The sequence below is a fragment of the Dermacentor andersoni genome, chromosome 3, assembly GCF_023375885.2.
Source record: "Dermacentor andersoni chromosome 3, qqDerAnde1_hic_scaffold, whole genome shotgun sequence".
NCBI lineage: Eukaryota > Metazoa > Arthropoda > Arachnida > Ixodida > Ixodidae > Dermacentor > Dermacentor andersoni.
The window spans coordinates 13,083,220-13,101,058 of record NC_092816.1 but is presented as its reverse complement, the minus strand read 5'-3'; the positions used below and the strand labels follow the sequence as shown (position 1 = coordinate 13,101,058).

Sequence of the window (17,839 nt, the reverse complement as noted above, 5' to 3'; positions counted from 1 at the left end):
CTCTGCCGTGCCGCTGCAGTTCCGCGAAGCGTGGAGCGCGCAGCTAGTGGAAATCTACGCCGGAAAAGTCGACGGCCGGCAGGCGCACTATACCAAAGCGGCGATCGCTTTTTAATGCCGCGATAACTGTATCGCTTCGGGAGCCCCGCCGGGTGCGAGCGAAGCGCGATTCGACAACCCGTCCGCGCTGTCGCGCATGCCCCGTGCGAACAACGTGCCTGCACCTGGGCCCACATGAGGCGCGCGAAGCACGCTTTGCCAGGTGACGCAGGCTCAGTGTCACCGCGGCTATCGGTCTCGACGGTCCTGGAGGTGATGGGAGCTGCTGTGAAATTTACGAAACTGGTCGAAAGGCGAAGCTTGTGTCTCGTTCGGAAGCCTGCTCGCGAATCAGAGGTACAAGATAGTAATTTCAAACCGATGTTTCTGGAAATTTTTTTCGGTAGGGGGACGAAGTGGGTGCGGGGGTGCTGGGCAGGCGGCATCCTGGTACATAAAAATTTCGGAAGGATGGGTAGGTGGGAGAGAGGCACGTCCCTACTGTGACCCCCCCGTCCTCCTCCTTCTTCCCGGCTACACCGTTGCACCTCGAGGAGCCGTTGCACATGTGCAATGGTGGAAGTAGAGACCGGGCAACGGGCCTCGTACGAACTATTTTGAGGTGTGTGTGTGTATGTATATATATATATATATATATATATATATATATATATATATATATATATATATATATATATATATATGTGTGCAAGAGTTTTCAGTAGAACACGACGTGCGCTGCCTTTAGGTCCCAAATATGCATGCGCTGTTGATTACACGGCTTCATCCCTCGGCTCTCTGGCCGCTTCACTTCAGTGCCTCTCGTTTAAGCGCAGCCGATCGCTCAGCAGCAGATAAGTGTTTCAGATGCCTAACTCGTCGAGAGAGCTCCTCTTCGTACACCTTGGCAACATCGGCGCCGACGGCAGACTTGATGGAACCTGCGGCATCCGCGCACCTTCGCGTGCGTGTCCCCGTGATAGCGTCATAAAATGGCCGAGCATCGCTGGCGTCGAAGTGCTGCCGGGGCCCTTCCCGCTCGCTTCCCACCGCTGCTCGCTCGCGCGCCACAGGCTAAGCCGCATGGTGGTCGCAGATTGGTTCCGCGCTCGCGCCGACCAGGAGGGGGTCGCGGCTTTCACCCACCGGCCGCATTTCGGCGGAGGCGAAGCGCAAAGGGCGACCCTCCGGCTGATCGCGCAGCGCAAATAACGCCGCACCGGGGTGGCCTAAATTCGGACCGCTCCGCACAACGGGGCGCCGCTTTCTTCGACGGCCGCGTCGGAGCATGGCTTCGCCATTGTTGTCGACCATCTCATTCACATTAATGCGAGCAGCATGTATTACCCTGACTCTATGCCAAGACACAGGGCGTCTGCTCGCCAACGAACGAGAACCGGATCCACGAAGAGCTTTTCTTTATTTTCTCAGTTTTCTTTTTTCATTCGTAAGACCTGTTTGTCAGTTGACGGCGAATTTTCGCTATCACCTCCTGCGCTTTCACGATCACCTTGTACGTGCGTTGTTTTACGAATTGCTCTTGCTTGGACGGACGATGTTGCGAACATGGGCCAAGATACTTCAGCGTATTTGCGGATGATTTCTGACTTTTGTATAAACATACCTTCCTCTTTCGTATAAGGATCCGACTTTGAACGTTTGTGCAGTTCAGTACCCAGTTTTTCCGAAAATCTTTCCTCGCGCCCTTAGTCTATATTTATAAACAGGATGTCCCAAGTAACTAACGCTAGAGAAGTTGTTTGTTTAATTTATTCAATTTAATCTATCTTATAGTTAGCCAAGACATAAATCTATCTTGCTGGCAAAAGATGACAGATCACCGAACACCATATAAGTCTCAGAACCGTGCATTGTACCAACATTTCCTTTCCTTTTTTTTTTTTAAGCTTCAAGCTTGGCTAACGTTATCTAGGGCGCACGGTATTTTTGCTAATAGTTCGTTACAGCAGTAGTGGTGCCAATGGAAACTACTTTTCCAATGGTCACAGTCGATTATTTGACAGCGAAGTATGGAAACGTTGGCCTCTACGTGGTCAGCTAACTCGAAATTGTAACTGAGTGAGGACAATGAGAGAAAACAAAAGTAACAACTATATAATGGAGAAGAGTGATTAACGGTAGGGAAGTAAGTCTACAGGTTCAGAAGAAAATATATAGCTAGAGAGAGAAAAGTTGTATGGAAAGGTCGGAGGTCATCCTGACTGGTTACCATGCGTGGGACGAGAAGGTTTACAGATAGAGGAGCACAAACAATGTAAACTGCGTACGCAGTCCAGCGGTCTATAGCAGGCAGCGTTCTCAGTCCATTAAGTTGTCTCGTGAACCTCAGGAACTTCAGCAACGCAGATATGGCCTTGAGCGTGGAGTGTCTTTGGGAGTGCTGACCTCGCACTTTTTGTTCTGATATCGAGCGATTGCCACGTCTATCCGGCGCTGTGCACATCACTCGCCTCTCGACGCCAAAGCGCGGGCAGGTGCGCGAATGCGTCGTCGCCGCTGCACGCGCCGCGTGTAAGCAATCAGCTACAGATCCAAGACGTAATCACGATAACATGCGACCCATGCGTAATAAACAATCGACGCTACTCAAGATAGGAGGGGACCGAAAATGATAAGCACGCTCACAGAGCATACGCGCGCGCACGCGCAGAGACAGAAAACTAACTAGAAGTTATACGCTACAATTCACCAAGTCGCATCGTTTATGTCGTGTCCTTCCGTATCCTCAATCGTAAACAAGCCTTGAGATTGATGGTAGATAAGCGGCCGCGTTGTATACAACTCGAGGTAGCTGCACGGCGCAGTAGCATGGTATCCAAAGAAAGCAAGAAAAACGTATAAGCAAATGCACTGTATAGACCAATTAGCTGCGTACAAAAACGGGCCGAATCTTACAATCGGGCGCTTGTGCGCTGTTTGTTCTTTTGATACGCCATTACTTTCGTGCCGCAACGACCTGTTTTTCGTGGGTATCCTTAATAAGATATGGACACTTATAGATGTTGCCTGTGAATCTTCTGTGAATATACAACTACGAAACACCTCGCGCACGACCACACGCACAGTTTTTTGGCGGCACCGCTACAGTTCAACAGTTCTAGGCAAAGGTAATAATAATATAATAATAATATCTTTATTGCCAATAGTGAAATCAGTACATTCATACAGACCTACCAAAGCCTTTGAAGGCTTGAGCGTCAGAGCCTGGCAGGCAGCAAAGCCATACACGGTAGATTAATGAATTATTTGTAAGCGGCGAACTCGAGTATAGCATACCAGGAAAAAGAGTTATTAAAATTTATACAGTGTCTATGAAAAGAATTTCATTGAGAATAATGAAACAGAAACACAGCAATGCGTGTGAACAAAATGACCATGAGATAACAAATAACCATACACTACTGTGACAGTGACGGTGCAATGAAATTGCACAATCACATGCACGAACACAAGCAATAACGGTAAACAAAAGGAACAAATACGCCTTTACAAACCGATACGCCTTAGCAGTTTCTTTAACTTGCATTTCGTTTTTGCATAGAAGATAGTGTCAAATACATTTATAGTAATTAGGTTATTTCGAAACTTACATCGCCGAATTGAGCTATACCTGGTGGTGATTCATTCTGGTCACAGCGCGACCCAAAGAGCTACGCAGAGAAGGCATGCGAAAAACGCCGCCGTCTGCGAGTGTGAAGCACGGCTGCAGGTTAAGCACGTTTCATAAAGTGCTAACTGCGCTGGTATATGCAGGATGTATTTCTCGTAAGGTTATAAAAGCTGCCGGAACACTACTAAGTGGATCTTGCCCCGCTCATTTTGTCTGTTTTTCTCAATGTTTCTGCGTAATATCTGTCGTCAATGGCTCCACGACCAACTGAAACGCGACGTGCAGATTTCGCTCCACTTTTGTACATGTTTTGGTTCGAGTACATATGATTCCTTCCGCTTCTCGTCATTGTCTCTAGGGCCACTGCTGTGAACATTCATGGTACAGCGGAGCACACGAATCAACTAGAATTTCAGTAAAGCAGCTTGTTTTCTTTTGCCAAGCGTGACTGCGTGATTCAGCTGGCGCGCTTCGCATCTGCCCGTATATGCGCGTTCAATAACAGGAAGGGACGTCCGGCTACGGCGTCCGCCTTCAGTGCGTGCGTGCGCTCCGAGCACGGGTGCACGCTGAGGAGCGAGCTGCTGAACCGTTACTCCCGGATGCTGCGTGGATGTAGGTGCGGGGGGCCTTTCCCGACGCCGTGTACGGGAAAGCCCCCTTGCCCGCCTCTTGAAAGTTGGCGCGAGAGCATGTGGCATGTGTCCGAGCGAACGTCGTTCGTTTTGTCCGGCCCTTGTCCACCACATCGAAGGGTCTGACACAGAGCCGCTCATCCCAGCCAGAGAGGCGAGGGCGCGCACCATTCAATCGACGCTGCGGCAAGGACGAGACAGCATTGACGGCAGTTAATGGCAGGCCTTGTCAGTCACCTTCCCTCGATGGGCGGCGTATCTTATTATTTGACGCGCTTAAGAATATGGTTGCGATAGCGGAAGGAGCAGGACGTCACCATTTTCGGACATACAAAAGACAGAACAGGAATCGTCGCAGATACCATGACAAACGAAGAAAAAGTGTAGGGACATAAAACCCAAAATGAACAAATGTTTTCTTACTAGAAGCATTACTTTCAAAAAATATCTAAACAGCATTTTTTTAATTCTCTTTTCACTTCTTACTGAAAATTCAGCAAGTGGGAATGTGCTACGCACTCTTGCGTCTTACCAGCCACTGAAAAAGAAAAGGAAAAAAAGAAATCCGAGGATACCCGAGCACTTCGTATGAGTTGTGCGAGCGCTTTGAGGCGTTTCGCGCGTTTTGAGTTGGCCTTACCTAGATGGTAACAACTTTATTTCGTCAACAGAAAGGATTTCGTTGATTTTAGTGGGCTTCCAGGGTGCGTGAGGTGGCCGTCCAGTCAGGTTCTGCGGTGCCGCACGCTATGGCCGTGAGGTCCTGTCTTTCGGCGACTTCCAAAGCCCAGCTGACGGCCTGCAGTTGAATCGCCGGGTCCGAGCTTGACACCGCATCCTTCCACTCTTTCTTCTTCGAGAGTTGTCATTCTCTGTTCGGTGTTAGATTGTTCCATTCGAACAAAATGGGCTCTAAATCTGCCTTTGTGGCCCCGCAGAGCTTACATTCGGGGGTGTAGACTCCTGGGTAGGCATTGGAATGATAATAGGTGTTTTGGAAAGTCTCTATCTTGTCTTTCTATTCCCTCTTTCCCGTGCCCCAGAGTAGGGTAGCCAACCAGACGCATTTCTGGTTAACATCCCTGCCTTCTCTCTTTATTTCCTCCTCCTGCTCCTCCTGTCAGTTTGTAGCTTTCGCCACGCCGCTTGATGAGATTTATTAGGGCTTCTCTCCGACGGTGGAAGCGGCCTTCTGTTGTTCCTATAGTATACAATGTAATTTCGTGGTAGGTGGTCAAGTTCTCTCTGACCATCTCAGAAGGCTTTACCTAAGCGCAATTAGAACGCAGGCGAGAGCTTGCGCGGTCAAGGAACGCGCGGATAACACAGGCTTCCGTTAGGGACAGCGAGGATGACGTTCGCGGCATCGCCGACCACGCCCTCTCTCCTCACGCAACACCTGGCGCGCTATCGGGGCAGAAGGCGTTCCCTTTTGCCCGCCGTGCGCCGTCGAGGCGTCGCAGCCAGCGGGGCTTTAGGGGCCGTTTCGCTGCTGCATACTACAGACGCCGGATTTTTCGCCTCGCGGGCCATTCGACGCTTTCGCATCAACAATAAACAGCGTTTATTCGACTCATTCGGTTCGCTGTGCAAGCACTTGCAGCGTGATCTAACGTGCAAGCGAGGAGGAAGAATGAATGGAGACGCCTTTTACGAGCGTTTATTTGTGATTGCGACCTGCCACAGCACCGCCATTCCATTCAATTCTATTTCATCTGCATGGTCTTCAATTCAATGAAATTCTATGTGGAAAGGGGTAGTCGGGGCCACTTAACTCTATAATACCCGACACAGCTAAAAAAAAAAAAAGAAGAATCAGAACAACTTGTCCACCTTTTATTTTTTGGCCATGAAGAGTACACTTTCTTTAAAAAAGGAATGTTATTTGAGTAAAAAGCTTATTGTCGTTGTAATTATTTAATTACTAACTGTTCGCTAAACTATCTGGGCCTGAAAACTCGCTCCAGCGTATTAAGAACGCTCCTGTAAGATACGCGCAAAGATTCTAGATAGTAGCTCGAGTGCTACTATCTAAATACATGTAAAAGGAAAATTCGTTTTTCTGGGCAACCACTGCACCAAATTTGACGAGGTTTGTTGCATTTAAAAGAAACGCTTAAAATCTATTGACTGTCGGTCTCGAATTTTTTTTATTTATGTAGTCAATTTTTTGAAAAAGTGGCAAAAATTGAAAATTTCCAAGAAACTAAACTATCAAGTTTACAGCTCTGTAACTCAACAACAAAAAAATCATAATACCATTCTGTGAATTGCATCTAATAGTACATCTAAAGCGGACAAAATTGATATGTTACACATAAATGTAAAAAAAATGTGGAATATAGAAATACAGATTTTGCAGGACATTTGTAAACAACTTACCGAACTCACGTAAGCTGTAAAATGACATATCAAATTTGTCAGCTTTCAATGGTCTAATGGATGCCGTTTACAGAACCGCGATATCTGTTCTTGGTGCAGAGATATGAATTTGTAAACTTCGTGCTTCTATTCTTTTCAAACTTTCGAATATTTGAAAATTCTCTTAGCAAAATTCAGGACCTAAATCGAAATTCCGCTTCTAACAGTCACTATAATTTACCTTTTTCTCTTAGATGCAACAAATTTCATTAAGATCGGTCCATGGGTTATCTCAGAAAAACGTTTTTGCGTTTTACATGTATTTGAATACGCCGCGTCGGAGTTGGGCCCGAGTTAAAAGCTTCCTCTTAAATAAAAAATTTCAGCTACCATACTGAACGCAACATAGAGAATACGCCGGGCATTCCAGGAGTAGAGGCGCCAACATCTAAACAAAGTGCCATGAATTCGGGCGGGAACGCCAACAGCTTCACGCATTAGGGCTTTCGTTCCGGTCACCTCCTTAACCCAGCACAGTGTTGCCAGGCAGTCATCAGATTGGCTTACCTTTCTCTTTTTCTCATCTCCTTTTAGCGAGAGCATCTTTCTTTCTTCCTTTCTTTCTTTCTTTCTTTCTTTCTTTCTTTCTTTCTTTTAATCCTATGTTTCAACACGAACGTCCGCTTCCGTAGATGGTGTCATAGCAAATGTTCGTAGGCCTGTTCTCGGTGGCATCGACAAGTATTCCGTCGCTTGCAACGTTGAAGATCAGAAGCTCCGCGTCTCTACTCGACTCGCTGGCATCTCGCACACAATTGGCCCGGTGAAAGCCCTAGGCCGCTTCATCGGTTGCCTGCAGTCGTCCGTGTTGGCATTTATTACTATGACCCACTGAGGATAGTGGTGCTACCTTTCGCGATGTTTTCACGGACTCGCTTTGCAATCAAAGAAAAGCAAGGCGCGCTGAATTTAACAATTTCTTCTTCGATAAACACCGTTTCGATAATTCATGCAATAAGCAGCTACCCTTGTGCATTTTGACGCTTTCATGCGAGTACCTTTATTCGTCGTTAACATTGCCGGTTGACTGCCAGAGTGCGGATTGAAACGTGAGAGGCATCTTCTCTCCTTATATTTGTTTCTCGCAACAGTCCTACCGTGTTTGTCAAAGTGTGAATTTTGACCTCAGATCAATAAATTAGCCTTTAACTTATGTTTCGTATTCACTGCACCGTCGTTTCCCCGACACATCCATTTGTCTGGAATTATTTGCTTTCTCTTCGACGCTGTGACTGCCTTCGGTGTCCTCGCCTTTAACGAGAGCATTTTCGTTATGCCTCCGGCCGCAGCGGGGTTCGGCGAGGCAGAAGTCGTTCTGCGCGCGTCCTTTCCTCTTGCGTTGCTCCCCCGTGTGGGCGCTCGCGTTTCAACCAACACTGCTGCGCGGAAGCTCAGCTCTCACCCGATAGTCTTGGCGCGCCTCGCTTGTTCTCTCTTTCCTTGCCTCTGGTTTTACTCACATTTACACTAGCTCTTCTTGAGAGACCGCGGCCGCATCTTTTCTCACTGTGCTGCAGCAGTAGTATGCTTTAATCCGTGACTGAACGACGAAAGCACGACAAGCAGTTTAAAAGCGCTAGCTCTGGCCAGACTCGGGGTCGGAAAAGCTGTAGCTTTCCTGATGACATCAGCGGCATATATCAACTACAACTATAGCCGGCGAATTTTGGACAAAAAAAAAAAGATAGTTCAAGCCAGGCTCTTCGACACTTTAGTTAAATACCCGTGGCAGCACTTGTATGTCTGTCGAGCGACGATGTTCCAAAATGAAGGCACACATCGCTCTACGTATTCTATTCTGTCAAGTATAAATAACACTTTCCAACAGATTCTTGCTTTGTCTGAGGGCTGCGAGCTATGTGTTCCAATTCTAATATTTTCGTATGATAGGTACCGTTAAATTCCTTGTCTTCGGAGCACCGTCGGTGCCGAAAGAGTCCGCTTAGGCTGTGCATTAACAATTGTAGCCACTTGCTAGGCGGCCTTTAAAATAATTAGACAGAATGTGCAGGAATCCAGAAGTTTTCGCTTTGCATCTCCAACTCTAATACTTTTGCCCAAGCAAGCGCAGCAATTGCTTTGGACCCTATACCCCAGAAGCACGAGGGAATTTACAGCTCATTGGTGCGATCCTTTTTTGCAACGTGGTGCGGACGCCTCGTTTTCGTACACTTGCGTGCTTTTCTTCGCAGTGGCTGATCTGAATTGCGACTTCTGCATGCCGCGTGACCTTGATAGGCGAAACTAAACAACAATTCTGTAGGAAAAGGAAAAGGAAAGGTATTTTACAACTTGCTCCTAAGGTTGCTTGTACAGATGTAAGCAAACAGAAATCATTCTCTTAATGGACAGAATCATTCCACGAATTTAATAGAAAGGGTAATCGATAAGAAAGCATTCGTCGACCATAATTTGTACGTGTTTTTGGTTTAAACCCATCTCCAGCTTCTCGGGAGTCGTATGTGTACGTCTTATGCTTTAAGAGTCCACCGTCCTGAGCGCGTTCTGTCGAAGCTGCGAATGATTTCTTAACCCGAACATACGTTCGCCAAATCCGTTCACGCAGTAACCCCTCCCCCCGCTGTTCCCGCGTGTCGCAGGAGGACGCTGCGCGGCGATGAAGCCCCGGAGCCTGTGCGGGTCGGCGCTGGCGCTGGCGCTGCTGCTGCTCTACCTGTGCGCGGTGCGCCAGGTGCGTGGACAGTCCGGCACGCCGACGGGAAAGAAGCGCTCCGAGGACTACACCTACTTCAACCACGAGGAGATGACCAATTTCCTCAAGAAGGTCTCCACCAACTACCCGGACTTCACACGCCTGTACAGCGCTGGAAAGTCCGTGCAAGGTGCGCGACATGCTCTCGCATATGCGGCGATTATTACGGGTCGGCTGAAGACAAGTCTGCTTGTCGAAGCGTTTGCTTCAGCGACGTTTCTTGTTCGACCACTGCTAAGCGCTTCAAATCTACCTGCACTCTTCTGTGAACCCTTCTGTATTTTTTGGTCGGCATTGAAGTCTCGAAGAGTTTTACCTTGTGCTGAAACTTTATATGTCGATTTCGACGTCCGCTACGAATAACGAGTTTATCTTTCGAAAACGGTTAAAGGGTGTGCGAAATGTTCCGGGCAAGTGTCATTGAGCGCTGGTAAACGTTTACGCGGGTCTGTGCTCCACGACCCACTGTGTTCGTTATAATCCGTACGGACAGGACCAGCAAGGAGCGGAAAGTTTCGCTAACCATATTTCTAGCATCCAGGGTGCTCAGCTAAGCCTGATTTTGTGGATGCTCTTGCGGGGTTGAAGTTCGCGCACGTGACAAATAGACGACAAATAGAACGCGTTTTTCGGCGCAGGATTGGGAGAAAAAGAAAGCAAGCTGTTTATGTTATTCCAGGGCGTGAGCTGTGGGTTCTGCTGGTGACGAAGGACCCCCAGGAGGAGACGCTGCTCAAGCCCAACGTCAAGTACGTTGCCAACATGCACGGCAACGAGGTGATTCCACTTGTGCGCTCACTCTTCTTGTACGTGTTTAGGCAGCGGCCACTGCGCCTTGACATTTCGCGAAGCGCTGCACTATACCTGTTGCTTATGTGCGCGCCCGCAGCTTCTGCGAACGGGGCAAAGTTCGCGTCAGAACGCGAGGCGGGGCAGAACCACCAGGTGCTCGTTGTGTTCACGTCAAGCAGGAAGAGGAAAATTTGAACGAGCAGACGTAAAAGAAACGGTTATGTTCCTTGCACACGTTTTGCCAAAAATGAACGAATAAATAATATGAATAAAATGATTCGGTGGAAGATTTCATGTTCCCTTCTCCGACGCTGAGCGTGCGTACCAAAATACTTACAAATAATTATAAATGATACGCAAATGCAAGTGTAGGGTAGCTAACCGTGGCACCCATGCACACCTTTGGTGACTCCTTGGTTAACCTCCCTGCGTTTTCTGTTCTCTCACTCTCCGCTAAGGCACTGGTAGTTTTCACTATTGGCGTATCCGGGTGGCCGTTTCTGTGCGCTAGCAAAAAGAGCAACTGAACGTTCCTGCTATCATAAGTGTGCTACACCGACGATAAGGTGCCAGGACATTCTCTTTCATATTCGTGTATTCTCGTAATCCAGCTGTAAATCTGTTTCTTACCGCCCTCGTAGCACGGCCAAAGCTCTCTCGAACATCCACCCGGGTGTTCTACAAATCATGCTTCCATCGATATGTACCACGATGTTGTGGCAATTGTGGATAATTTTTTCGCTTTGCACCACGTTGACGTGACGGTCGTGCAAGTGAGACTGAGGCACACTGAAGGCGAAATGTGCAGCGGCCGAGGACCTTCACGACTTATAGGCAATGGCCGAAGCATAGTGTGTTGCGGTACGTTTTCTTGAGGAGATGGCCCACTTGAAGGCGGCGAGTGGCAAGTGATTGGATGACCGCCGCCAACAGCGGTCGTGTGTGTGTGTCTGTTTTTATTCCTAATGCTGGTTCGACGTCAAGGACAGCCCAGACCTTAAGAGTACGCTTATTTCTGTGCAAAGCGTTTGTAAGTTTTATTTCATCCCAGTTCCGTTGATTTGAGGGCTGCTGTTGTTTTTAACGCGAGAGTGTTCAGAGAGGAGGCAGTGACAGCGCTTTATGTAACCAGCACGATAAAAATCTGAAAAGTTCTCAAATCCTCTGTTCATCTGTAAATGGCGCAACTATAGCCCGTAGCCCCGCAGATATCCACATAGTATGTATTACTTAAATGATATTGCGCGACAAAAAAACGACACGGACGTGAGAGAAGACGACACACCAAGCGCAACGTCCGTGTCGTTTTTCACGTCTCTCACGTCCGTGTCGTTTTTGTTTTTTTGTAGCGCAATATCATTTAAGTAATGGATTACCAACTTGCCCGGAATGCTGCTCTCATAGTATATATATCTCCCAGCGCTGCGCACAGCTGCAAACTCGCCCAGCACGGGCGACGAGAGCATGTGCCCAGTGCGCGGGGCAAAGGCCCCGGATGCTGGGCTCTAATCTCGCTCACCGGAAGGCGTGGGATAGAGGGCGGCTTCCGTGTCGGTCAGCAGCGTCGCTTACTCCAGTGGGAGCGCAATTGGGGGTCGTCAAAACTCGCGAGAAATCCTGTCGTGGTGCCGCGAGAGTGGTCTTCTCACCACGGCCGTCCTGAATTCGCGGAACGCTGTTTTCTGCCACTGTCGGCTCGTATGGCCACTTGTCGCGAGGATCTACGCACTAACTTTGTAGAGTTCGTCACTGTGTGTCGCGTATTTCTGCGACCGCTTTCTTTAATTCAGATATGTTTGCCATATATGTATGTGCTTCTGGAAACTGAAGGGAATCGCACAGCCGTTCATGAAGCTGAGGTGGTTTAAAGACGGCATCAGGACAGCTGTTATGCGTACGTGTGTTTAGTACAGTGCCACCTGCGGCGTTCGGCGTTCTTTGGAAGAACCTGTGCCTGACGCGACCTTACGACGTTTTAGCATGTATAAACGAGCGCAGAATCAAACAAGGTCAAGTAAGCAAACTGCATGAACGCTTACTTACAAATTTCCTTTTTCTATTTGTTTAATTTCGTGCTCGTTTCTCCTTGTTGCGAAGGAAGAAAGAAGAAGGAACTTGTACCAAATTGCCCAGCAGTAAACATCGCTAACATGAAGAGTCGTGCCAACTTCTCCGCAAACCCGCGCCGTCACCTTCGAATCTTATGGTTGGGCTGTTCCGTTCGGCTGAAGATTGCGAGATGTGGAAAAGTGGAGCCGCGTCATATCCTAGAGCATTGAAAACGAAACAGCAAGAAATAGCAAGGAGGCATGGCGGGGGCCCCGCTCCACCGTCGGAATGTCGGTCTCAGCGCACTACTTTAGGCGAGGACACCGACAACCACTACGAGTGCCAAGTATGACTTGGAAATATGTAACGTTACCAAACCGGTCTCTAATGCGAAGAGCATTCTTTTGGGAACTTTACACACTTTGCGGTATGTTCGCGCCTGACTCCTCTCACGCCACAACTTGGACCACCGGGTCTGCGCCCGAATGGTGACAGCGTGTCCGGAGGACAGCCCGAGGCCCGGCTGCAGCATATGCTCGCATTGCTTATTTCGGCGGCGGTGGCGATGCGGCGGTGTGTCGCCACATTGCTTCAATGCTAATCGCATTAACGTCGACATTCATCGGGAGAAGGGTTCTACCGTATTCTTTCTTTGGCAAAGGGCCGTGTTTGTTCGTTTTCTTTCTTCTTTTCTTTCGTGGTTAGCGTGGTTGGGTCTCTGCTATAAGTGCAACGCAGTTATTCAAGTACGTGCCCCTTGCATAATGCTCACAATGTTGCATTCAATTGCGTGGTTCGTCCCGTTATTCCTTTATTTCGTTGTTTTTTAGTGGGTTTGCCGTTCGCGTTTAAAGCATTTTACCTACTGTTATAAGGTGCCTTGTGATTAATTTTAGTTTTTACAAATTTGTGCATCTTCGGTGCAAATTCAAATTGTTTTAAAACGCACTCTCCAACATTACATGTTGCATTTGGTAATTATGCAGGCTAATCACGGCGCCGTCAAAAAAAAAAAAAAAAATGCGGCGATCGAGGAAATGTTTTTATTGCTGTTTTTTCTTTCGGAATTACAATCACTTATTTCCGCATTGATATTGTTACATATACAGGAGGTGGTTCCATAGCACATGGCTGCAGCGGGACCTCCTGGTTGTTTTTGCTGTTGCTCAGCCTTTTGCATTGACACGTACTGGAAGAAGTGTCAGCTGGATGAAGCTTATTTCGTGTCATTCACTCATACATGAAGAAGAATGGACGATTCGTATCTTTCGCGTGTACTACTGCATAGTGTGTGCGGGCACTTACAGCGTACGGAAAGAAATGGCTTGACAATACCGAGGAGGAAGTGTGCTCGTGCGACTGAGCGTAGTAGTTTTCCTTCCCTTTCAATTTCCACGATGCGCAGAGGCGCAGTTGATCGCTGCTGTTGTGCACCGTGCACGCGGCGCGCTCGAATAACACACGTGCGCAGGCGGTGGGCCGGCAGCTGATGGTGTACCTGATCGCGCACCTGCTGACGCGTTACAACGTGGACCCGTACGTGCGCTACCTGCTGGACAACACGCGCATCCACATCATGCCCAGCATGAACCCCGACGGATACGAGATCTCCAAGGAGGGAGCCTGCACCGGCACGCTGGGACGGTAATGCAGCGGGTGTTCGCGACTTGTCTTTCGTGGGCGCGAATGTCTCCTGAGTAAGCTTGCGTTCAATTGCTGTCTATCTTACTCCGAAGCGGGCCGACCCTATGGCCTTGGTGAGGGAGAAGCGCACAGGAAACAGTGCTTAACGACAACGTGGAGCAACAGCGAATGAGGATAGCCCAACGCATGCCCATTCTTCATCAATGCAAACTTCAGAAGCGAAATGTAGAATTTGCCACTGTTAAAGGTAACACCTTATTTGCATTTCATTTAAACGGGGGCAAAAAGTGGCCGTCGTGACGTGTTACGAAGTCTGAGTTTTATCTGTGAGGGAATTCTAATCAGCGGAATCCTTGAAGGTTTGGCCATTCTGTACAGGCGCCCGCCATGGCCGACCTCTGACCTGCATCGCGTCATGCATAGTTTGAACGAACATTCAAGTGTCGCTCGCAGCTGCACGTCTCACATAACTAATTATTAGCAGATTATGGTTATTCTTTCTCTGAACTTCATTGACCCGGTACTGCACGACCTACAGGAATATCTATTCCTCGTCAAAAATATCAGCGAACGATGCTAAAAGCGGCAAAACTTCATTGCTGCGTAAATAATGGCAAACTAGCGCATTTCCACAGTCGAAGCGATGTTCGATCTTGCTGTCTCGGCCGGCTGCGCAGGTACAACGCTCGTGGAGTGGACCTTAACCGCAACTTCCCGGACCACTTCAAGACGCAGACGCAGCAGCAGCAGCCGGAGACGGAGGCCGTGCGGCGCTGGATACACCAGATCCCGTTCGTTCTGTCCGGAAACCTCCACGGCGGTGCCGTCGTGGCCTCCTACCCGTTCGACAACTCGCCCAACGCTGGTACGGGTCGCTGCTCAAAAGTACTGCTCGCCAGTCCTGGCCGAGTTGACACTGCATGCAGGAGGCCAGGGCAAATTAACGCGGGTAGTAGAGTAAGACAAAGATAAATGTGTGCCCGCGTCTGTGTTTGACTTGCCCTCGTTCATTCCCGCGCTACTTTGATGATTGTAGCGCGCAGACATCCCTATTCACGCGTAGTCAACGTTCAAGAGAAAGGTGGAAGAAGCGCGCAAGGCAGGCCTTGTCTGCAGCATTGAGGAGCTCATTACAAGTGTCCTGGAAGCGTCTAAGCACAGTACGGTTTTACATGCACAATAAAACATATAGATTTCGACATACAACTTGAGCGACCTTGAACGATTCGTAGACGGGCCGAAGGGAGATAAAGGCGCACCAAGTCAATTCGTGGCCTTAGAGATGCTCGACGTATACGAAAAAAAAAATGCAACATCGTATGTACAGGCTGGAGAGCCCACGGTGGAAGATGTTTCGCGGTATCACTTGACTCTCGCAGGCCACTGTCCATCATATATGGAGGATGGTGCGCTGCCTTGGCTCGTCTTTACAACAATGACACCTATTCCACGCCCTTGCACTCCATCCAGGCAGTTCGCAGATTGATGTAGCCGAAGATTTATGTGGGAAGGTTGCGATTTATGTGGTCATATCCAATGGTGAAATTCTGGGCGAGGTTTCTGAGACACGCTTCCCAGAATTGAACGTATCCTCGCTCGAGGAACTCAACGATGCCCTGACCGCCTGCTGGCGTTCATCGTCGCCAGAACCGGACGGTATCACATTCGTTCCTTTATGCCACCTAGCTGAAGATGGCTGAGGTCGACTTCTGGAATGTTACAACCAATCATAGTATGATAACCGCGTTCCTGAACGGTGTAAGTCTGGCCGCTTGATACTACTCCTCAAGCCTGGAAATTCACCATTTAGCGTCCTACTAATGCGCTGTCCAGCACCGTTGGGAAGGTAATGGAAAGAAAGGTTCTCACACGCGTTCGGTGGTACCTTGAGCGCCACAACACATACCCCGAGGCCATGGCTTGATTTAGGAGACGCCGCTCCTCTGTTAATGACGTCATCGACCTCGCGACATCTGTGCAACAATAAAAACACCTCAAAGGCATATCGGTTGCGCTTTTCGTCGATGTGAAAGGCGCCTATGATAATGTAACGCACGAAGCCACTCTCGATGCCTTAAAGAATAATAGAATTGGTGGACGAATGTCTTGATGGATTCGGAGAAGCTATCTATTCAGCAGATCCTTCTTTGTACAAAGTGCGGATGGCCGAACCGCTTACCATTACACTTGCCGTGGCGCCCCGCGAGGCGGGCTTCTCAGCCCTGCTTTGTTCAGCCTTTGTAATCATTGCCGAGGTTCTACCACAAACAGTCAACGTTTTCATACGTGCTGACGACATATGCATTTGGGTCTCGGCAGTTACACGTCCCCAGGTGCGTGCACGGCTCCAAAAAGCAGTGACCCCAACATCGACGTATGTACCTGCGTGCTCAAAGCCGCAGCACTTCGACTGCGAAGTGCGCCTTAGTCGCTTTTATCCACAAGCCCATGACATGATAACTCATTTCTATTGACCACCAAACTATATAATACTCGAAATCTCGCACATATTAGGCGTCATTATTGACAGAAACCTTTCATGAAACCCCCTCAAGCTTCTCGCCGGTAAAACGTTGTGTCCCAAAACAACAAAATTGGCCATTGCCTTTTTTAACGAGGAGACGATGTAACCTTTCAGTGACTGCAGATACATTGTTTGCATAATTGGCAACCACCTAGCTTGAAAAGTGCTCGCGCCAGCCTCGCCGGCGCCACCGAGCCCGGCGATTCTGTTCGCCCCCTAAAAAAGCCACGAAGAAATTCACGTTAAATATTTGTTGCTTCTGTTCCGCCTATACATGCGTGACGTTCACTGCGTCCCTAACGAGAAGATCGTTGCTTTACTTGACGCTTTGCAGTGTTCCACACGTACAACAAGCCTTCGGTGACGCCGGACGACGACGTGTTCCAGCACATCGCCAGTGTGTATTCCTTCAACCATGCTAACATGTACCTGGGCGCTCCATGCTCCTCGGATCGGCAGGCATTCCCCAACGGCACCACGAACGGCGCAGCCTGGTACCCGCTCGCAGGTACGCGCACTCGGCCGTGGTGCTTCGACGAGTCGCGTGCGATACCCCCCGGTGGATGGGGTGGCGGGAGGGCTAAGTTAACCGAACGTGCGGGCTACGTTTGTCACAGCGACCAATGCTTAAGCACGTTTTTATTGAGACATTTTAATGGCTTTGTCGCCCCGAAAGACTCAACAAGAAAGAGTCCTTCCCTGTAAAGTCGTGATAGAGGACTGTACAGGTCACGAGGAACATGCCCCTTTTTTGTAGATATTGTATTTGAAATATACTTTGTTGGTTCGATGACACGAAGACTAATGGTATCAAAGGGGAGCGTTTGAGGACACAAGACCGTACAACCTAACTCAGTGATAGGTGGGACTCCTAATGTAGCTTTTGGTTTCGTTTTGAACAGTCGTTGCAGTAATAAGCTATTGACTCAATAACGCACTTTTGCATGGTCGTGCTGTTGGCAGTGACGGATGTTGCAGCCAACAGAATTTTCGTTGCTGTCAGATAAACGCTCAGCGTGCATGTTGCTGGCAGCATGATGATGCGTCCCAATCTGGATATTCCTGCTCAGGTGGCATGCAGGACTACAACTACATCTGGGAAGGCTGCATGGAAGTGACGTTCGAGATCTCTTGCTGCAAGTTCCCGCACCGCCGCGAGCTGCCCCGCTTCTGGGATGACAACAAGCAGTCGCTGCTCGCGTACCTTGGAGAAGTGCACAAAGGCGAGCGAGACGTGTCTGCTTCCATCTAGAAAACAATTCGTCGTAAGATTTAGACAAGGTGTAAGAATATTTGTCCTTGTGACTCGGGCTCGACAAAAGACTTGGCAAGGATCTAGATGGCAGGATGGGCCTGCTTGTGCAGGACAAAGTAGTAGTTAGGAGCAGAAA

General features: G+C 48.7%; 1 protein-coding gene across 7 annotated transcripts in view; it reads left to right on the top strand.

The window, feature by feature from the left end:
• The window catches only part of LOC126520591 (carboxypeptidase D-like), a 175,100-nt gene that overhangs the window by 137,729 nt on the left and 19,532 nt on the right, over positions 1-17,839 (top strand). For all 7 annotated transcript variants that reach the window (XM_055065616.2, XM_055065615.2, XM_055065617.2 and 4 more), the window contains exons 2-7: positions 9,327-9,569; positions 10,119-10,216; positions 13,752-13,924; positions 14,602-14,789; positions 16,783-16,956; positions 17,519-17,671. In XM_055065616.2, the coding sequence (XP_054921591.1) occupies positions 9,344-9,569; positions 10,119-10,216; positions 13,752-13,924; positions 14,602-14,789; positions 16,783-16,956; positions 17,519-17,671 (1,012 nt within the window). In that variant the 5' untranslated portion in view covers positions 9,327-9,343. The remainder of the gene's footprint in view (positions 1-9,326; positions 9,570-10,118; positions 10,217-13,751; positions 13,925-14,601; positions 14,790-16,782; positions 16,957-17,518; positions 17,672-17,839) is intronic.